This window comes from Xyrauchen texanus, chromosome 47 (genome assembly GCF_025860055.1).
Source record: "Xyrauchen texanus isolate HMW12.3.18 chromosome 47, RBS_HiC_50CHRs, whole genome shotgun sequence".
Classification (NCBI taxonomy): domain Eukaryota; kingdom Metazoa; phylum Chordata; class Actinopteri; order Cypriniformes; family Catostomidae; genus Xyrauchen; species Xyrauchen texanus.
Genome location: NC_068322.1, coordinates 23,454,214 through 23,477,598, shown reverse-complemented (window position 1 = coordinate 23,477,598; position 23,385 = coordinate 23,454,214). Strand labels below are relative to the sequence as shown.

Here is a 23,385-nt window from a genome sequence, read left to right as displayed (position 1 = left end):
TGAAATGTAACTTAATTAGATTCACACTATAATTTACTCTTCACAATCAACCCTAAATGCATGGGTGTTTCACCAAACATTACATATCTCTGGTCTTTAGCGACCCGACATGTAAATCTATCACAAGTGGATCTATAAACTGCCCAGAGAGTGTAAAAATATAAAGACAATTAGAACATAATAGAATAGTATATATTTTGCAATACAATACATAAAAAAGAAGATGTGACAACTCATAAGACGAGATGCGTTACTTCCACATTTAAATTTATGAGACGCAACTGGCTGTCAAACACATTGAGCTAGACATGAAACAATACACATATGTTTTTTCTCAGGCACTTATTGAGTCAAATCATAATTTTCATGTGTTTTACTTGATTTAGTCAACTTCGACATTGCTTCTTAATCAAATAGCAGTCAAATGTAATCACTGAAACAACAGCGCTACATTGAGGAATGTTGACCCTTTTATTAATTAAGCAGTAAATATTTTATATATATTTTAGCGCTGTCGATTTAACTCATTAATTTAGTGTTATTAAAGGAGCTGTAAATGTTTTTAGCATCCTGAAGCTTTCACATGACATAGAATTAGCCACACCCCTCATTCCAAAACCCCACCCTCCAAAAATTATTTTGAGACCAAAACCGAGCAAAAGAGCAGCATTATTTGTTCCTGTGGCTGTCAAATTCAACAGTGGCACAATAGCGCAAGCAAAATGATTGACAGTTGAAAACCGTCAATATCCGTGGTTCATGGACACATCTTTGTTTGCTGTTTACAAACTCTACAGCTGTCACAGAGACTGGTGAGATATCTCAGGACATTGATTTAATTCATATCTTTAAGGGAGAATGAATTTCTTTTGCATACTTTTACATGAACAAAATCACTTTCAGCACCTTTAATTATTTAAAAAATAACGCATTAAAAAATGACACAATTAATTGTGCCCTTACACGTACATCATTTCCATAAATACATCTGTTTTTACAAGCTGCGTCAATAAACCTCACAAGCAGCGCAGCCACAGAATAAGAACTGCACATCTTGTGAATAAGCAGTTTAGTGTGTACCTTTTTTTTTTTTTTTTTTTATATACACTCACCTAAAGGATTATTAGGAACACCATACTAATACTGTGTTTGACCCCCTTTCGCCTTCAGAACTGCCTTAATTCTACGTGGCATTGATTCAACAAAGTGCTGAAAGCATTCTTTAGAAATGTTGGCCCATATTGATAGGATAGCATCTTGCAGTTGATGGAGATTTGTGGGATGCACATCCAGGGCACGAAGCTCCCGTTCCACCACATCCCAAAGATGCTCTACTGGGTTGAGATCTGGTGACTGTGGGGGCCATTTTAGTACAGTGAACTCATTGTCATGTTCAAGAAACCAATTTGAAATGATTCGAGCTTTGTGACATGGTGCATTATCCTGCTGGAAGTAGCCATCAGAGGATGGGTACATGGTGGCCATAAAGGGATGGACATGGTCAGAAACAATGCTCAGGTAGGCCGTGGCATTTAAACGATGCCCAATTGGCACTAAGGGGCCTAAAGTGTGCCAAGAAAACATCCACCACACCATTACACCACCACCACCAGCCTGCACAGTGGTAACAAGGCATGATGGATCCATGTTCTCATTCTGTTTACGCCAATTTCTGACTCTACCATCTGAATGTCTCAACAGAAATCGAGACTCATCAGACCAGGCAACATTTTTCCAGTCTTCAACTGTCCAAATTTGGTGAGGTCTTGCAAATTGTAGCCTCTTTTTCCTATTTGTAGTGGAAATGAGTGGTACCCGGTGGGGTCTTCTGCTGTTGTAGCCCATCCGCCTCAAGGTTGTGCGTGTTGTGGCTTCACAAATGCTTTGCTGCATACCTCGGTTGTAACGAGTGGTTATTTCAGGCAAAGTTGCTCTTCTATCAGCTTGAATCAGTCGGCCCATTCTCCTCTGACCTCTAGCATCAACAAGGCATTTTCGCCCACAGGACTGCCGCATACTGGATGTTTTTCCCTTTTCACACCATTCTTTGTAAACCCTAGAAATGGTTGTGCGTGAAAATCCCAGTAACTGAGCAGATTGTGAAATACTCAGACCGGCCCGTCTGGCACAACAACCATGCCACGCTCAAAATTGCTTAAATCACCTTTCTTTCCCATTCTGACATTCAGTTTGAAGTTTAGGAGATTGTCTTGACCAGGACCACACCCCTAAATGCATTGAAGCAACTGCCATGTGATTGGTTGATTAGATAATTGCATTAATGAGAAATTAAACAAGTGTTCCTAATAATCCTTTAGGTGAGTGTATATACTGACATATTTAAGCCAATGTACCTAAAAGTTTTCTGCAACATGCATTTGTACTGGCTGAATAATTCACATGTGTTATAATACCTGCACTATGTCTCTCTCGGCGTATCTGCCCCTCGATGAAATCCTGACTTCATCTCCGTCCAGCTCGATCATGGCTGAGAAAAGACACATGAGAGACACGTATGAGTCGTGACATGGAAACTACGTGCAAGATGTGTGTTTGACAATCTGTGTAGATTTGTTTGAGTGTGTCTGTGTGTGTGTGTGAGTATTTCAGTATCGTTTCATTATTACTAAACCCATCTGCATTAGTGTCAGTGCGTGCGGGGAAGCGCAGTCACATTACGTGCTCATTTACTCTCCAGCACACAATCCTTTTATCCACTATAAGCTCAGGTCCATATATCAATATAAAGCAAAGCATCTAGTGGCTGAGATGGATGTGCATACCACCAGATGTAAAATAACAGAGTGGAACACAAAAATAAGAATGAAAAAAATTAGCAATATGAATTCCAAGAATAGATGAGGTCTCACCGTCAAACTCGGCTGGTCCAACTCCAACGATAATAATTGACATGGGAAGACATGCAGCCTGAAATGGAAACAAATATATAAAATATTAACTTTCCATTAATATGCATGCTCATATAGTCCCTCAAACTGTGAATATGAAAAAGTTGATGGCTTATTAACTAAATGTGAAGAAAAAAATCCCAATGATTTCAAAGGATGGCATATGTACGTTTGTGTGTTTCTGTGACAGTTACAGGGTGTGTGACAATGACAGGGAGGGAATAGACATTTTTTCATTTTAATACGGAAATATAATTTTTTTTTTTTGTGAAAAGTGCTTTAGAAAATCAATTAAAGGTAACACAATTAGTCATTTGATTAATTTGACCACGAAGTAATCAGTACAGTAATCTGATTACAATTTTAGAGAACTAATTAGTACATTTGAAGTGGTAATAGAACATCATGTTTTGGTCCTATGATGTCACAGAAGTCCCTATAATGTCATAGGATACTATTTTATGTTCCTTTGATGGAAGGGATGGATAACCATTGTAAGTTCCTATGATGCAATAGGAGAACCTTTTAAGTTCTTAAAAGATTTTTTATTATTATTTACTGGTGTTTTAAAGAACCCAAGCTTCACTTTTCCCTAACCTGGACAAACTATAATGTTACATAATATCCAAAGAGCCATACAGTCATCTCAAGAACACTACACAGCTAAAAAGGTGCTTGATAAGATGAGGAATTTTCAGGTGCCAATTTAAAAAAAAATATATATATTTTTGAAGAAACATTATTTTTAAGATTGCGGTCGTTAAGTTCAATCTATGGTTCAGATGGCTGAAAGTGAAAACTCTAGTATCATCTATGGAGGACTGCAGTGATGATTGGACACCCACATTAACAATAGACTCCTTGGTCTGGGCCATATCTGATATCACTCCATCTGTAATGATGAGCAGGATGAAGTACTGTGAGCCATCCTTTACTGAGGCAGCATATCTGCAGAAGAGAGCACACATTATATTCATCATTACACCTCTCATTACTGCGGTATTTGCACATAAACCTCTGGATTGTAAAAAGATTTCACTGTGTATAATTACTCTGCCATTCCGGCTTCACGATTATTATTATAAGCTTATGAGGGAAACAAAGAACATTTGAAACTGTATTTTAGAGGGACGCAAACATGCACAGTTCATCAAAGTTCACTTGAGTCACAGTTTACCGCATACTGCATGCAATACTTGTGCTTATTACATGGCTCTCTCGAATACTCGATTCTGATTGGTCAATGGCGCCATCCAGTGGTCAGATAATGTTCTGTAACAACCACTCATTCGAGGATTAAGCTGATTCTGCTATCCGTCTCTCCTGCTTCTCGGATCACTGTGCGATCTCTACAAGTAAGCTAATAAAATAATTTAAACTCAAATCAACGTTTCATGTGCATTTAATTATTTGGCAAGTAGTCAGACCGTCATTGTCACAAAATAAACACAGACAGAACTCTGACGCAAACCGGAGGATGATTTCAGCTGTTTAGCGATTTCTTTCTTCTCAAATTACATAAGTTCAACGCAAATCAATACTTCATGTCCATGTATAAATTTAGTGGCAATGTAATAAGCAGGATAATGTACAATCAACTGGATGTTGTCGCAAAATAAACCCCTTCAGGGTCACACTTAAATACTGCGTGATATCAGAAGTATTTGTAGGCATTTGTACATCAAGTGTAATGTGTGCATAAAAAGCCTAGTTTCCATTATCAAGGGTGAGCTTACGAAATCTATTTTGAAACATCTTAGTTCTTGTACTTAAAGTGTAGTACTAGCACACATACTTTCTTTTGTTTGGGTAGATACCGATATGTGCAATATTAAAGGATGAAGAATGAGTGGTGCATCATGTCAACTTTAGACTTGTCTGGTGTGGGACTATCTGTTGACCAACCAATAGCAGATGGGCAGAGTGTTCGGAAACCTTTTTCAAACAGTCATAGTTTTTCCGCTTTGGTGCCAGTGACAGAAATGTCATACTGCACCTTTAATAGTTGAGTTGACAAAGAATCTAGCAACAATTTTTCAATCTCACCAGTAACAAAACCAGAAAAATGAGCAAAGAAGAAGATCCAGGCAAACTGCTCAGTTATAAATGTTAGCTCTGAGAGAGCAATATAAAAGTGGTTTATTATTAAACCGCGTGGGCGCGACCTACGGCAGATACACACATAGAGATTAGAGCAGTGCAATGTGACAGATCTGTCGCCAGCACTCAAGAGTGGACACCGCAGTGTGTGTGTGTGTGTGTGTGTGTGTGTGTGTGTGTGTGTGTGGAATAGTTGGATTATAATGACTTGATGGACTGTTCTTTGCTTCTTAAAAAAATCCATGAAATGGACTAGCAGTATAATTAGATACACAGTGTGAGGACACGTCAATCCACTGACTGTGGCTCTCGTTAACCATTAATTAGTGTGAATTTAACATGGGATTTGTGCGAATAGAGAGGTCTCAAGTCTAATAACAAAACATAATGAGTTTTAGAAACATGTTCAGGTGTACAACATGCTGCCATAAATAAGAGTCAATTTAATAATATCATAACACATGTATTAAAGTGTATGACTATCAAAGCTAACAGAACACAGGCATAAACTACAGGTACAATGTATAAAGTCGCTCGATTATTCAAGGAATCTTTCAATCGATTCATTTGAAGAATCGAACTGGCCATGTGTAACAGTGTCTGTCGACCTTTAATTGGTATTGGTATTGGTATTGTTCCGGAAGCACTTTTTCCTTCTGTTTATTTTACGTACATAATAATAATAATAAAGTATATAATAAAATATAGTAAAACCCAAACCAACCAGCTGCATTATCACAACACTATAACATTTGATTCATTGCATGAAGGTATTTTAAAACCTGAAAAAAGACAAAAATACAAGACTGTGTATGCATTTTATAAGGGAATATCTTCTCATCCCATCAAGCATTGTGAATGTTGAATTGAATTGAAACGGTTGTATAAAATATATATATGTATAATTGTTGACTGCAAGACATTGATTGATCCTGAAGTATAAAATTAGTATTAGAAGACTAAGGGACTGACTCATTGACATTACATTGTTTGCAGCACCTGACAATAGCAGTGAGGGCACTGTTAAGCTCTTTTGCTGCAATTAGTTCCCATGGTAACAGTGACATCTCTGAATGGTGGATCTTGATTCAGAATTATGGGTAGTGTATTTTTTCCACAGAGAATTTGGCTATTAGAACCAAATTCTAAAATAGAGTGCTGACTAGAACCAAGAAATATGATCATATTAGCCCCATTTTATCATCATTACATTGGCTACCTGTTAAATTTCGTATTAATTTTAAAATTCTGTTAACTACATACAAAGCTTTGAATGGTCTAGCTCCGCAGTACTTAAGTGACATTCTATCAATCCATCATTCTCACAACGATCGCAAACTCCAGCCTGTTAACAATACACAGAATATTAAAATCCACAAAAGGAGGGAGATCATTTTCATATTTGGCTCCTTAACTATGGAATAGTCTTCCTAGCAGTGTTCAGAACTCACACACACTCTCTCAGTTTAAGTCTAGACTAAAGACTCGTCTATTCAGCCAGGCATACATCTCATTTATCCCTCAATTCATAGTTATGCTGCTTTAGTTACACTAACATAGTTTACTCATTTAAACCACTAATAGTTCTAAACATAAATAACGAATTTTGAGCGCTGTTGAGCTCTTTTGCTGCAATTACACTTAGCATGGCATTTCTATATATATAAGTGTGTGTGTGTGTGTGTGTTTAAAATAGCCAATGGCATTTAGTTTACATCAAAGTTGTGAACCATGATTTGCTATTTGCTATTGATAGATGGTAGAATGTGAATGTTTGGGAGGGACACTGTGTTCTCAATATTTTTGGTCTGTTGACCAAGTCAGAGAGTAAAACTAAATTTTAAATGTGTCTCCTAAAAGTTTTTTTTTTACTTTTAGGAGAACACTAGCAAATAGATGGCCTCAAAGCTAACAGACATGAACTAGAAGGCACTCAACTCATGGGGTCTTGAAGGATCGTGGTCATTAGTTCGTAGTACTTTCTCTGTTAATGAATATAAAACTGAATGGATTCCTACATAAACACTGAATGTAATCATAATGAACAAAAATTGGAGAAACAAATCTTTGTATGATGGGGAACTGTATTGCCTTCTTCATTAGCATCTCCGCACCAAACAGCAAGATAATATTGCCTGGCAACAAGCAAATTGTTGAACTGCTTATTGTATTACTGAGCGGCGAATGCCAATTTATGTTCCAGCACAGAAGGAATGGTTATTATGTGAATGCTGAAATGCACTTAAACAATTTTGTGCTACGATTGAAGCATAATGAATCAAATCTTCCATCACAGGTGCTCACACACCCACAAGCTGGTAACAACAACCCTCAAGGTCCCCTCCCCCCCAGAAAAAAATTAAAAAAATAAAACTAATTGTGTTTTCATTTACTCACCCTCATGTAATTACAAACCTGTATGACATTCTTCCTGCCAAGGAACTCAAAAGGAGACGTTATGTAGAATGTTTCATGGACGAAAAAATACATAAATAAAAATCAGAACAACATAAATAATCCCTATAAGCATTTTTATTCTGATATTAACCAGTGTGAAATACTCTTTGTTTAAGGTAAAGTATCTCTAGACTATAATACAGAGCGTTTCATCTGTTTATTTGATGAACTGTTCAACATAACGACATCTTTTTTTTCATCGATTTAAATTGTCAGAATAATATCTGTCAATTTTCTTTTAATTTTTAGATTTTAAATGGTTTTCTGGGAAAAATTGCCTACAATACGGAAGCCCTGAAACGTAAGGTGGAAAAAAATAACGGTGAAAAAAATAAAAATAAATAGTGTCTCAGTTCCTTCCTGAGACCAAGTCTTTCTCTCTCTTCAAAGAAATGCATGCAGTACCAACCTTGGCCACCAGGTGCCAATATCAGTAAATATGGAATCTTATGCTTTTAATGCTTTCTCTGTTGCTATATAGTTGAATAATACATTTATTATTTATTTAAAGATTTGCAAACCTTAATCAATACAAAATCAGGTTACATATGTTTGATATTAGGCATTAGTTGTCGTGTAACAACTGGAGTTATTTTTATTTTGAAATTGTTGGTCTTTCTAAACACTCGTATTTGAAGAGAGAAAAACATTTTAGGAAGTGAGAATTTTTGACTTTAGGCTCAGGAAGGAACCGAGACACTATTTATAAATTTTTTTCACCGTTATTTGTTTTTTCCACCTTGCGGTTCATGGCTTCCATAGTGGACATGTGTGGACATGGCCTATGTCTTAAGTTAAAAGTTCTACCTTCTAAATTTAATGTATTGGTTACTAAACAGAATGTAGGTTTAAGACATTTCTGTAATGCCACAGATCTCAGTAGAGGTCAACTTATTGGTAAAGACTTCATAAGTTAACACTTCTCAAGAAGAAAAACTTACAATTAGTGCCTAGTCCAATAGATTAACATCCCAGATTCTGAAATAAACTGTCTGAGATCTTTGAAATCCATGGGATACCATAACACTTAAATCTCTTGTGTATGTACTAATTGTGTGATCATTATGACACTGATCAAATTTCCAAACCATTATGTCACACCTTTATTATGAGCTGTTAACATTTCCCTCTTATTACATCAGCAAGAGATACAGATCTGGTGACTTATGATCTTGTTTGGAACTGTATATGATCGAATCAAGTTTTGCCTGTGAAAGTTGTACCTCAGCTCATTTCAAGCGATTTAAAGGTCACACTTGCCTTTGAGGCCATTTCGTATTGGATTATCTCCATTTAAGTGTCACAGATATTGCTTGGATGATGCACCTTGGAGTTGGGAATGTTTAGATGTTGCAACTCACTGGAAATAGGTGTAATCTACTTTGGCTTTGTGTTTGCTTAATGATAATTGTGCCACAACTCTCAATGAATATTCATAGTAATTAATACACGGTGTGCGTGCACACTGAAACATGCAATACATTTTGACAGTCTAATGTAAACACTTTTATATGTGTACAACTTGACACTTAAAATGCTGAAATCGCTGGAATCGCTGAGACTAAGGATTTGTAAAATTGATAAAGTATGTCTTTAAAGTGGTTCATATTCGTAAAAGGGATTAGGTTTCAGATGCTGTATGTGGATATCTACAGATACTAATGAGATCACGCAGTCACTTCAGCTAAATAACAATAATTTACGTATGATTATAATAGTATTAGATGACAAAAAATGACTTTTTTATTATCCAAACTGCTGGACTGATATATAGAAGTAAAAACATCTAAAGTTTAACCTGGCTACATGGTTGATGACAGGTGAGAAGTTTGTGGGACCGAAGAGCTCGACAGATTTGAGACTCTGATAATATGCCTCCATCACTCCATCAATGCGATTGCAATACGGGTTCTGAGGGTTTCCATTCTGCAGGCAAACAGAACAAATACATAAGTTAATAAATCTGCAAAAAAAAAAAAAAAAATAACACAATTAATCGCACCATAATAAGGAAGGTTCCTGAGAAATGCAAGCTTGCAGTACCACCTGTTTACTCCAGAGGGCAGTAAGTGAAACTCTAGCAGTATGGCAACACACAGTTTAGACAGTGAACAAAACAACCCTTCGCGACAACACAATACAAACATGCATTACGTTCTTGCGTTCAAAACACTTGATCGAGCGCAAATCAGATCTAAGGGATCTCAAGATGTGTTCTATGTAATAAACTATATTTAAATTTACACAGTGACCTAAAACATTTTATGTTTATGATGCGATGCACCCGAGACGCTACACATGCATGTCTGATGCTTGTTGAAATTGACGGGTCCTTAAAAAAGCCCTGAAATGGATTGCTGTGAACTGTGTGCCAATGATTGACTTGTGATCAATAATATGGTAGTAAACAATACATTGTATTCTAAAGCCGCTTTTTTGTATCGTCTTATCAATGATTTACTCTTCTGCCACAAGAATGTAATGCATTTTAATTATCTGAATATTTGTATTTTATATACTGAAATTTGATATATTGAATATTGAAATTTTATATAAAGATAACTATGTTTTTTCACTATTTCATCATTATATATTGAATTGTTGTTATATGAGGGGCTAATTAATATAAAATGCGATTTTTAGCACCTAATAAACAAGCAAAAAATAAATACATTTCTAGAGCAAATAGTTTGTGAAACAGCGGGATTAAGTTGTGAAATTGTAAGTCATTTCAACCTATAGAAAGTTTCATCAAACTATTTCATCAAATAGTTTATTATGTGTCCAGGAGTGTTGGTTATTCATGTCTTTAAGACATTACAAATATTACAGCTGATTTTCTATAAAGGCTTAGTAATGGTAATGGCCAGCATCATCAAATCACTGCCAACCATGTTAAAACACAATTTGCATTATACAATTCTGAAACTATGCACTGAATATTTTTGTCCCATGTCTGCCAAACATGTTGAGTCAAACATTTTCCTGCCTTTGGATACATCCAGTGATAAGGCACAGCGATTATTGGATTTTTATGGAAAGTTAGTTCTATTGTCCATGCATGAGGACATTGTGTTTAACAGCATGCCGTTTCACGATAAATTGATGCAATTTTTAAAATGTCATATCTGTTCAAACTAGAAACTCTTTTGACTGAAACAGGTTTTAATGTGAAAACTTAAGCTGGTTTCTTACCATATGTAGTTTTTTGCCATTCCTCCGAAAGACAAACTCGGCTGAGATTGGCACCATGTTATTTTGTCACATGACTCGGTGTGCTGAAAGTTTAACACTTTAATGGCAAGACCTATAGCGAAGCCAAACGCGGGGTCTCATGAGGATATATTAGGACTGTGAATCAATAAAATGTTTTACTAATTAATTGCCCATTTTCTGTGATTAATCATGATTAATCGTGATTCAATTATGTTACATGATACATTACAACACACATTAAAAAATCATCAGAAATACAGTACACATATTTTGTATTTTGTTTTAAAGAACTTCGGTAAATCGGTTATTCATTATTTATTTTAATTATTTAAATATGCACATTTTTTTTCTTCTTTTTTTGGATAATTAATTAGACACATTTTTACAGGTATTAATCTTTGATAAAAAGACTATGTATAAATTCCATAAAATCAGTGGACGTGTTATAATTACAATGTGGGCAAAATCTTCTGCCATTTTCCAGTGGACTATTTTTAATAATAGGATCAAATGGGCAGATTCAATTCAAACTTTATTAGCAAGAAGTGTAAATTGCCAATACATTATTAAAAACTATACATACAGATATAAAACATACTGAATGCTTAAGTTTAAAATCTCAAAACTATTATTTTCTCTGGCTGCCGTTCAGTCTCTTGAAGTGCACCTGTCTGCAGCTTGCTGAAAGGCCAGATCCTTCAGTTTCTATCGTGCAAACGCTGGGTCTCTCTTTTACGTATTCACTTTTTAAACTGGTTCAGATGAAAATGACTGAGCATTTCGTGTGATGCAAAAAGTTTCAGCAGCTTGCCCATATTTCTCACACACCTGGAACACCGCTTGCGGGTGAAGTCTCATACGTAAATCCTCTCCTGTGTTTATTATGCCCGGGACATGCATCGCGAGTAATGAATAACATGCACTGCTCTACACAACCAGTAGTCGAGTGTGCACCTCCTGAAAATGTATCTTTGCCACAGAAAGTGGCGTAAAACCTAGGTGAAGTTTTGTTCATTGTACAAAAGTGCCTGGGTTTGTTCCTTGAAGGCAGCAGATGCCCTAACCCCGCCCCCACCCTAATCAGAGGCTGTAAGGATGAGTAGCCTGCCAGGAATATCTCACGACATCTTTCTCCTATAGTGTGAAGTTTCAGGAAGTAAAAAAAAACCAAAAACCCATACTGCATTAATTGTGTAATTTCTTTTACCACATTTAAACATAATAATAGCAGAAATGTATATGATAAAATATGTATAAAAATAGATGTATATAAATATAAAAACACATAATCTAAGTTTATATGTAAAATATGATTAACTACAATGTCATTACCTGTTGCTGCCATAAAAAATAGCATATTTCAAAAGTTAACACAATTTGTCTCTCTTGCTTTTTTTTTTCGACTTCAGAGCTCCCACTGACTGTGGTAGAACATCATCATAACTTTATAAATGTGAATCATTTCTGACATTTCTTTGATAAAAGCCTCTATATTATCAAAAATACTCATATACACATTACCATGCAGTGGGACATGTCAAATAGTCACTCTAAGGCACTTGGCAGTGGTAAAAAATGATTTCCGAAACAAGTTTTTGATTAATTCCTGCTTTTAAACTCAGAGATGTGGATTCAGAGAGGAATTCAATTACCACACAACCTTGGTGTTTGTCAAAAAACACTAGGTAATTCCCCCTGGAACTGGATTTTAGGCCAAAATGTTGGAACTACATTTCTGGAAACAAAATAATGCTAATATGCAATGTGTTTACGTCATGACAAGACGAGCATGACGTGTCCCTGTGTAGAATCAGAACTAGTGATTCAAATTCATGAATTAATCAAGCGATTCACAATTCAGTTTGATTCATTCGGACCACTTTCTCAATGGATTATTTGGAGCGGTTCCTCACAGTATGGGGATACTTAAGAACACAGACAACAAACAGAGCGCTGGCTGATGAGGATATCTACCTACAGTAACTTGAAACAAAAGGGTACATCTTTGAGAGGTAACTTTGAGAAACTTCAACTAGTGCTGTGTTGTGTGAATATGGAGACATTCACATCGAACCTGTTTTTGCGTCCGTTTACGCTGTTTTTTCAATTGTTTTCCCATGTTAACGTGCTAGACGGATGTCTTTGACCATTATGCCGTGTATCGCTGTGTTTTCAGTGTCTCGCGCAGGAGCTACACTATTTTTTCAAACTATTGTGTCAAGTTAAAAGTATACAAAATTAATAAAATATATTACAAAATTAAACTGTGTTCTGATCCATTTCTTGCAAAAATATATGCTTTTAGCACAAGAATCTGTTCAGTATGAACGCCCTCTAAATATTTAAAGACTTTAGGTAATAGACACATGAATGCTACACATACTGAAGAAAAGGTTTCTGTGCGTACCGTGAGAAGAAATCCTGCAGACAGTGACTTACAATGAATGAAATATAGAGGTGCAATTAAGGAAATTGATAACAAATTGAAATAAAAGGGTTAGATTAACTTTATTATTTTCATTTTAGATATTGTCCAGTAATACTGTATTTTGTATGGCAGTAAAGTTTGTTAATTTCAATGAATACAATAGAATAGTACACAGAAGCTGGTACTTTGCATTGCCATGCTAACCACACTTAAAAATAATGGTTCCAAAAAGGGTGTTCCGCAGCGATGCCACAGAAGAACCATTTTCGGTTCCCCAAAGAACCTTTCAGTCAAAGGTACTTAAAAAAAGAACCATTTTAAAGAACTTTTTTTGCAGACTAAAGAACCTTTTCCTGCTACAGTAACCTTTTGTTTAATGGGAAAGTTCCATGGATGTTCAAAGTTCTTCATGGAACCATACATGCTAATAAAGAACCTTTATTTTTAACCTTGAACCTTTAATTTGAGTTTTTGACTAAAAAATGTCATAGTTGTAATAAAATTGTGTTATCCTAGGATGTGGCTTTTACTTCTTTTTTTATCAAAGTAAATGAAATATGAGGCATATTTTTGATATACAGTGTGAGGCTAAAGTCAATTTAGTTAATACTATAAAATTAACACATTCATTAAGATTGAATTAGGCCTATAGGAGTCTTGTCTCTGACTCTTCTGGTCTCGGTTTTGACTTGGACACAATCAACTTTAGTCTCACATTTCCCAAAAGCATCGTTAGCCAACCATGGTTGCAACTAAGTAACGATTTGGGGTTTCCCGAACTGTAGTTCCAACCACTCAATTGTGCAATGCTGTTTGCAAATGTTTGTTGGAACTGCGTTTTTAGGAAAGCTCTTTACCTGTGGTTAGAAACATACCTCCTTGTTAGTTTGCTGTGTGGACATCCTTTCACTTGTGGAGGCTTCTATATCTTTCATTCAATATATATCTTTCATTCAGTCAACACTTTGATAGCATTTGCATGCATTTAAGAAAACGATTTATTCCGTGGTTTTGCAGAAAGTGTCGTTCTGAAACATCGTTTAAAAATTAATGCAGTTGTTTAAGGGATAAAAGGCGTTTATATGTTTTTGAGGGTGCACTTGTATCTTTTGATCTGAAGGTGTAAAAATATATATATATATATATAATAAAGAATGAGTGTTTCAAAACTTTTAACCGGTAGTCTATGTGCTCAAGTGCATCGGGGGAACCCCAAAGCCTGATGCAGAGGTCAAACCCACTATTACAGTGTATGTATCTGTCACATTACAAAGTGCATGCCGCTTTTCCATCTTCAGCCGCTTTCTTGCGTTAAACGGCTTTCTGGTGTATGTGTAAATGAGCTTTTATAATTTCATATTTGCAGAAGTTATTACGGTAACACTTTCTATGAAATCCGTATTATGAGACATTACTAATGCGTTATAATGTCTTTACAAAACATTAGTAATGTCTCATAATACACTTTATAATATGATATAACTTCTCATAAATAATTGTAACCACAATTATAATACATTATAACACTTAAATATTCATAGTTATACCTTAGAGAATAATGCATTATAAAACCAGCAGCATCCAATTTAATCTGCAGAAGTTAAAATTTATTATATACATTTGTAATATATATATCTTGTTTTTAGGGCTGCTTACCAGAGCAAACTCATGGGATACTCTGCCATCAGGAGGCAGTTTGGCTCCGAATCCCAGTGCAGGGAACATCTTGTCGCTGTCGTAGTCCTGTATGATCTCCCCCACGGCTTTGAGCGCCATGGCGTAGGTGTTGAGCTGATATGGACTCATGTAATGGAGAGAGGTGGGCTGGGCTGGGTTGCCTGGAAACCATGTGAAAGTAAATGTTATTACAACTTAACCATCTGACAGAGAAAAAAACATGTCAACAGGTTTTATGAAGCTCAAATGAATTATGCATTATAAAGGAATAATGCTTTATGAAAGCAATTTTAATATTCTATACTGTTCATCAATAATTTTAACAGTTCCAAAAAATTATAGGACTGTCAATTGATTGCTTTTTTAAAATAAAATTAATTACATGAGATTAATAACTTGCATGAATCACAATTAATCGCAAATAACCAATATTTGCTAAGAAGGGTGCGAAAATCAATATATAATTATAAAATTGAAAATCTAATCTAAAAATCAAATTAAAATAATACAATTATTAATATAATACATATATTAATTCAGAAAAGACAATTTCAAAGACATTACATTATTGTGTCAAATGAGTTAAACATTGCTATTATAACAGAATACATAGTGCCAGGGGGCATAATACAGTAAATTCTCTGAAAAGAAGTTTGTATCTTAATAAATAATGTTTCTTCATGGTGCAGCATCTAAACTTTGGGCACATGTCTACAGTCTTATTTCCTATAATACAGTTTCTCTTACAGTTAAAAACAGTAGTCACGTGTCTGGATGGTGAAATGCATATGGTAATTGTATGCAGATGAGGATATGCATAATAAAAACAGGCGTTGTACACTCCATAAATGGTTATTTTGGGGAGGAGATGGGGTGGGGAATGAATCATGTGCATGTAAGACCAATCTTCTGCAAGCTGGGATTTATTAAGGGAACTATGTGCAGGTTCTGTGTATGGACGGTTTTATAAATCAGAATTTTCCAACTAGTACCGTCTACGCAAATGTATATTTGACATATTCACTTGCTGAATGTTTGAGTACAGCAAATCTTAAATGGCAACTCCTTTATTGCGAAACTAGAAAGTTCAGAAGTGTTATGCTTAAAAAAGTACTTTACTCTCTTATCTTCATGTGCCCAGAGAAAGTTATATAATGAATCCAGAAGCACAAATGATGAAAGATAGCAATGTATAAAAATAGATTTGATAAGAATGGCCCTGTAATTCAAATGGGATATGTGGTATTCCCTTAGCATCAGCAAATGAATGTAAAAGGCAAGCCGTTCAATATAATCACACAGATCAGGGCTCTTTATCACATTAAATCTCACTTATTATGATGGAGGACCATTATTACTGGCCTCTTTTCATGCCTCATCTGAATACATTTCAATAATTTCCTGCAGCCCTCTGTTGGCGCTGGTACTCACCGTTAGACGCTGTGAAATCAATCGCCACTGTGAAATTAATCTGAGTCCTGCACAAGAAAGAGATGGAGAAAGGTAATGGTTATTTCAGACATATTTCAATCTTCTGGACATTAAAAAGCTGTTGGCACAACAAAAATCAATTCATTAGAAAATAGGCATGGAGATAAATACAGCCTCTTCAGAAAAGCAGCAGGACATGAAGAAATTGAGCCATCATTGGTCTTCATTTTAACATTTTCTGTATACCTAAAATTTTAAGATAAAATCATTTATTCGTGCCATGTTCTGATACAAAACCTTTGGAAAAGTCAAGTGACATTGAAAAACCTCCTTTATTATATAAACCTGATAATTTGGCACTTAATTTTGTCAAACTGTAGGAATGGCGCATGTATTGAATGCACCAGACATGGAGTAGTTTTTATTCATGAATGTGTATGTATTCTTTTATGTGTGTTTTTTATTATAAGGGACGTTTGTGTATGTTTGCTGGGACATGAAGCAATACTAATGCTTAATCAAAAAGCTACACTTTGATGTTGCGCTGATTTAGCACTTTGGGGAACGTCTTTAGGAGTGACCAGCTGTGAATATGTGTGCAACACGTCAATGAAATTGACTAGAATTTATAGCCTCCGTCGGTGACATCATAGGATGCACCTGTAGCAGGGCTATAAATAGATGCACCACAGGTGCATCATCAGGTCTTTTGTCTTCAGACCACTCTGTGTGAGTTGTGCTTCTCAAGCTGTCATAACTTTCTTTTCCTCTGTTAGGAGTTAGAATTTGTTAGGCAGTGCGCAGAAAACCTTTTCTCCTTTCCAAGAATGAGTGTGAAGCAAAGCAAGCAGTGTGTGTTCCCGTTTTTACGCTCTATGGCTGAAACGGAAACACACCAGTTTTATTTGTGGAAGCAATGCTTGCACCCGCGGGGCGGGTGCAAGCATTGCAATCTGTTTACAGACAAAGTGCTTCGCACTTGTCTCGCTTACTTCCAAGAGCCAGTGCCCACTCTTTCATCGTGGGGCTCTCGCATTGATCTGGCTGAGGAGCGAGAGACAGGTCCGTACCTATCGCTCGCTCTCTCCCCAGATCTAGCTGGTCCTTCTCGTGAGGCTTAAGCCTGCTTCTGCGCCTCTTCGGTTCACGAGGGGGATGCTGAATCTCTTGAGTCTGCAGACTTTGAGTTACCCATCTCTGAACATTCCACGCACAATAACAAATTGGCTGAGGAATTACTCGAGGTGGTTACTCGGGCTGTGGCCAGGCTACAGTTAGACTGGCCACGCGATCAAGAGACCCCCAAATACTCTAAACTAGAAGACAGATTTTGGTCAGGTGGCCCAAAAAAGAAAAAAGGGATGGAACACTATATCAGTATATTCCTTTCTTCGATGACCTCCATAACGAGCTTTCTCGTTGCTATCCTTCAAGACGGTCATGTCTCAAATCCAACATCGCGATTGGTTGGTCACGATCAATCTCATGGATGTGCACTTTCATTTAGAAAGTCTGCCACAACACAGGAAGTTCCTGAGGTTCGCTTTCGGGGGCGAAGCTTTCCAATATCGGGTTCTTCCATTCGGTCTAGACTTATCACCCATCACATTCACGGAATGCATGGATACAGCACTGGCTCCTTTGCGACTCCGGGGCATCCGCATTCTGAATTACATAGACGACTGGCTGATACTTGCACAGTCACAAGAACTGGCATTACAGCACAGGGATATCGTCTTAGTTCATCTGATTTCTCTGGGGTTGAGGCTCAACGCCAAGAAAAGCGTCCTCTCTCCCACTCAGAAAACTACCTATCTGGGGATCGTATGGAATTCGATCACAATGCGGGCACAATTGTCTCCCGCTCGATTGAGTCAATTCAGAACACCCTGAGCAAAGTCAGGCTAGGCCAAGGTTGCACTGTTAGACAGTATCAACGACTCCTAGGTCTTATGGCAACTGCGTCCTCTGTGATCACTTTGGGCCTTTTGCACATGAGACCGTTTCAGTTGTGGCTCAAAGCCAGGGGATTTCATCCAAGGGCCAGTCCCCTAAGGCTGATAAGGGTTATACCCTTTCTATGTGGTTCAGACCCCGGTTTGGGTCCCACTAAAAGTGCGTCTTGCCGTCGCAGGTTGCTAATGACAGACGCCTCCCTGACGGGCTGGGGAGCAGTCTTAAGTGGTCGTCCAGCTCAAGGGCAATGGGAGGGTCGTCAGCTCGATTGTTACATCAACCGTCTCGAGTTGATGGCTGTATTTCTGGCCCTGAAATACTTCCTCCAGAGGCTGCCATGTCTTGGTGTGGGTGGACAACTCAACGGTAGCCTCTTAATAAACCATCAAGGAGGTCTACGTTCACGCCAGCTGAACAGACTGGCACGGTAGATTCTCCTTTGGGCCAGAGCAGAGCAGCTTATATCCCTGGATGCCTGAATGTGGGAGCAGATTTATTGTCCAGACAGAAAATACCAACGGGGGAGTGGAAACTCCACCCCAAGGTAGTGGAACAAATCTGGTTGATATTTTACAGAGCAGAAGTGGACCTCTTCACCTCCCAACAGACAGCACAATGTCCCCTCTACTTCTCTGAGTCACCCAGCCCCCCTGGGTCTGGATGCAATGGCACATAGATGGCCCAGAATGTGCCTGTTTGCATTTCCTCTGGTTTCTTTACTCCTGAGAGTCTTCGCCAGCAAGGGTCCTGCCTCTTACTGATAGCACTGCGTTGGCCGATCAGGGTATGGTTCTCTGAGATAATGTCTCTCCTCGACGGCTAGCCTTGGGCGATTCCGGACAGGAGGGACCTTCTGTCTCAGGTGCAGGGGACAATATTTCATCCCCGGCCTGAGCTGTGGAAACTTCATGTTTGGCCCCTGTGCTAGGGCTCCCTCTACTAGAAGAAGTTATGTCAATAAATGGGGTGTCTTTGAAAGATGGTGCAGTGCACATAATGCAGATCCAGTTAACTGCCAGATTGCTTCAGTTCTGGACTTTCTGCAGGCACATGCCCCGCCACTCTCAGGGTTTATGTGGCCGCTCTATTGGCTTGCCAAGCCTTGATTGACGGGATGCCTTTGGGGAAACATCCCCTGCTCACTCACTTCGTTCGTGGAGCCATGCGTTTGAGACCTCCTGCTAGGACCAGGATCCCTTCATGGGACTTAGCAATAGTCCTTGAGGGTCTGGTTTAGACCCCCTTTGAACCTCTAGAGTCAGCATCTGATAAACTTCTGACTCTCAAGATGGTTTTTCTTATTACTTATAATTATCAATTACTTCTCTAAAAAGAATTGGGGATCAGCAGGCACTGTCCGTCTTGCCATCCTGCTTAGATTTTGCCCCAGGAATGGCTAAAGCAATATTGCTCCCTCATCCTGACTACCTGCCACCCACAGTGCGGCGGCTTGCTGCGAGATGCTGCGCTTCAATGCCGCATTGAGGATGCCCCAGGACTGCTCTTCAGACAAAATACCTGACAATGCACCTGTGGCGCATCCATTTATAGCCCTGCTACATGTGCATCCTATGATGTCACCGGGGGAGGCTATAAATTGTAGTCAATTTCATTGACGTGTTGCACACATATTCACAGTTGGTCACGCCTCAAGACGTTCCCCAAAGCGCTAAATCAGTGCAGGATCTCGTTCAGCTTTTATCAGGGAACAGGGGTTACAGTTAAGTAACCCGAGACGATCTGTCTTCCCTTATAAGACAACACACATTACCAACGTTACAGCTGCAGTTACATACACACTAATGTCCCCAAACTACAGTAACACACACTTTTAAAATGTGTGTGAGCACTGTTGCATTTACACTTAACCCCTCCTAACTAAAACATCCCAACATGCCTCTAACAAACCAAAAATATCATATATCCAACATAATAAAATTAAAATAACACCATAAACATTATAAAAAGTTTGCCTGTCTGTAAGTGAAGAATAATGAGAATAAATAATAAATGTCATGTGAAAAGTAATTTAGCAAACACATTAATCCAAAACCTTTTACAGTATAGTCATGCTGTGTTCCATCCAAATCAGAATGTTTAAATTCCTGGTAACACTGTTCCCTTTGTTAAGGGTATGGGGTTCATTAATGATGAATAACTCATTTACAAATGCATTATAAGTCATTGATATGCAATTATAACAACATAAATTATTTATTTTATTTTTATGTAATACATTTTACTTGTTATAAATGTTTAATAATTAAACGTATTCGTTCTAATAAAAAAAGGTAACACTTAATATATTTTTTTACAGAATTTATCAATCTTTATTAATGTTAGTTAAAAAAAATGTCATTGTAAGTTCATGTTTGTTTATAGTGCATTAACTAATGTGAAAGCAAACACATCTTTTGATTTAAAAATGTTTTAGTATATAATGACATGTATTGGTAATATATACCAATATTGGTTAACATTAACCAATATTAATTAATGCTTTAAAAGTAATGTTCTTTGTTACTTCATGATAACTAATGTTGTTTACTAATGTTATCAAATGGAACATTATTGTAAAGGTGTAACAAAAAAACATAATTCATGATTTATGTCACAATGCAGTAAAACATGTATGCAGTGAGAATGGTGCTACTCTGAGAGGTGTCCCAACTTACCTATTCCTAGTTGCCTAAAGTCCTCTGCAAAAACACTTTCAGAACTTCATGCTGATTCACAACATATAGTATTTAATATAATAAAGCCAGATGACCAACAAACCATACTGAACATTATGTACATAGGTTTTTAATGTTGGAAACTCAAAAAATTCTTCATATGTGTCCACTTTACATTAAGGTACATTTTTGTACTTTCCTTAGAGATATTGAGCATTTATAATATGTGCGGTAAAATGGCTCACTATTTAATATTTTTATTCATGTTGTTATAACTGCATATCAATGATTTATAATGCATTTGTAAAAGAGCTATTGGTCATTAATGAACACCTTTATAAATCCCTAAAAAAATGGAACATTAAATGTAACCCCAACTTTGCCCAGATTTGTGTTTATGACACCATACAAACATGTTTGAATCCAGTGAGAAGTATAGTCAATGATAAACATAAGAGGGTTTCTTTCCCCATTTACTCACTCTTATGCCATTCTAAATTATATGAACTACAACTTTTGAAGAACATCCAGGTCACTATTTTCCATATAGTAAATTTAAATGAGGATTGGGGCTGTTAAGATCCAAATTGAAAAGAAGCACCATGAAGAATTCATAGAAGACATATGATGGCTTTGTATGTGGAACAGACATCATTTAAGTCATAATTAACGGTAATGTGTCACAACTGACCAGTTTCACCTGAGATGGATGCTAAAATCAGGCGTAAATGGGGCCTAAAATCCTTGAGAGGCTCAAGTCTTGTTTATATGGTGCCATAACCTACTGTAGTGATGTTACAGTTGGATAAAGATATTCTACATGTACCGATGAGCCTTGGCCAGTGATAACATCTGTTATGATAATGCTTACAGCTGGAGAACTCTCAGAGGCACACCATACACCCAGCATTTTATGTACAGTAGATAGGACAGATTTTCATATTCATGTTTTCCTTTTTTCACTTTTTTTCAGATATTTTTATACATGGTATCAACCAGTCTGAATTCACTAAATGTTTCTTTAGTGAATTTTTCGATCTACTTTTTAAAAAAACCTGGTCATGTGTGGCTCAACTGAATGAGCATTGCACTGGCGATGCAAAGGACTGGGGCATGAGTCCTGAATAGCATGCAAATAGACACATTAGCCAAAAGCGTCAGCATTCAAAAATGTTCTTCTCACATTTCATTTTATGACACTTTTGAATAGGTTTAGGTCAGGGAGGTACATTTTGCTGATTTTAAACCAAATAGATTATTCAATTTAAAAATCTATTTGTCACTTCCGCTTCCGGTCGCATGGCGTGAGCAGAGCAAGAGACCAGCTCCGTGAAAATTGTTTTACATTTTATTTTCCAGACCACCTAATTTCAAACAAACTGAGCCACAACGTCCGTGATATTAAAATGTCTCAAAGGAAGGGCAGACAATACACACAGACCACTCTAGAGGTTGAGTCTCACGCCGACACCGCAGGAAAAAGTGAAGGTGCTAAAGCTAGCGGAGCCGCGGGGCTAACAGAAGAAGGCCCAATTTCACTAGGCAGTTTGCGTGCCGAGCTGAGATCAGAATTCAAATCGTACGGTGACACCATGCGATCATTTCTTAAAACAGAAATAGAGGGTCTTGGCAAAGAAATACGCGACGAGATCTCATCCTTACGGGAGACAACCAAAGCGGACATGAAAATTATTCGGGACGAACTAACGGAAAAAGTTGAGAGACTGTTTTCAATGCAGGCAGAAGCAGCTAACATACAGACGGGCATGGAGCAGTCCCTCAGCGACACTTCTGACAGGCTCACGGCTCTAGAGAATTCTTGGCAATCTCTTGCTGCTGATCATAAGAAACTTCAGGAAAAATGCATCGATTTGGAGAACAAGAGCCGCCGCCAAAACATCAGGATACTAAACATCCCAGAGGGGTCTGAAAACAACACGCCGACCGCGTTTGTGGCCAAGTTTCTGTCTAAAGTGCATGGTGAAGAAAACTTTGACGGCCCCATCCTCGTTGATTGTGCCCACAGAAGCCTTGCCCCAAAACCACATAATGGTGAGCGGCCCCGACCCATAATCGCCCGCCTTCATTACTACTCGGATAAAGAAAAGATCATGTCGTTGTCCCGGAACAAAAGCAAGCTGTCCTTCGAGGGAGCACAGGTTCATATCTTCCCCGATATGAGCCCAGAGGTAGGACGAAAATGAGCAGCCTTTAATCAAGTAAAAGTCAAACTACGTGACGCTGGAATCCAGTACAGAATGTTTTTCCCTGCCAAACTGGAGATTACAGTCGATGGTTCTAAAATGTCTTTCACCGACCCACGGGCAGTGGAAAGGTTTATTGACCGCAACAAGTCATCATCACTGGAGGAGCATTGAACGTAAGAACACTAATTTGGTCACTTGAGTGTGATAATGCTATGACCTACACGAACTGAGTAACGGACTCTCAACCATGTTCCCAAAAAAGATGTGAACCCTTTTACCATTTATTTATTCATTTTATTTTTACTTAATTGTTCTTACATTTCTTTACT

General features: G+C 37.5%; 1 protein-coding gene across 1 annotated transcript in view; it reads right to left on the bottom strand.

Moving 5' to 3' along the window:
* The window catches only part of LOC127638672 (copine-8), a 210,708-nt gene that overhangs the window by 11,557 nt on the left and 175,766 nt on the right, over positions 1-23,385 (bottom strand). Inside the window, exons 14-19 of the mRNA XM_052120293.1 lie at positions 16,219-16,265; positions 14,767-14,948; positions 9,265-9,392; positions 3,755-3,857; positions 2,871-2,928; positions 2,415-2,488 (exon numbers count right to left, since the gene is read on the bottom strand). Coding sequence (XP_051976253.1) covers positions 2,415-2,488; positions 2,871-2,928; positions 3,755-3,857; positions 9,265-9,392; positions 14,767-14,948; positions 16,219-16,265 — 592 coding nt within the window. The remainder of the gene's footprint in view (positions 1-2,414; positions 2,489-2,870; positions 2,929-3,754; positions 3,858-9,264; positions 9,393-14,766; positions 14,949-16,218; positions 16,266-23,385) is intronic.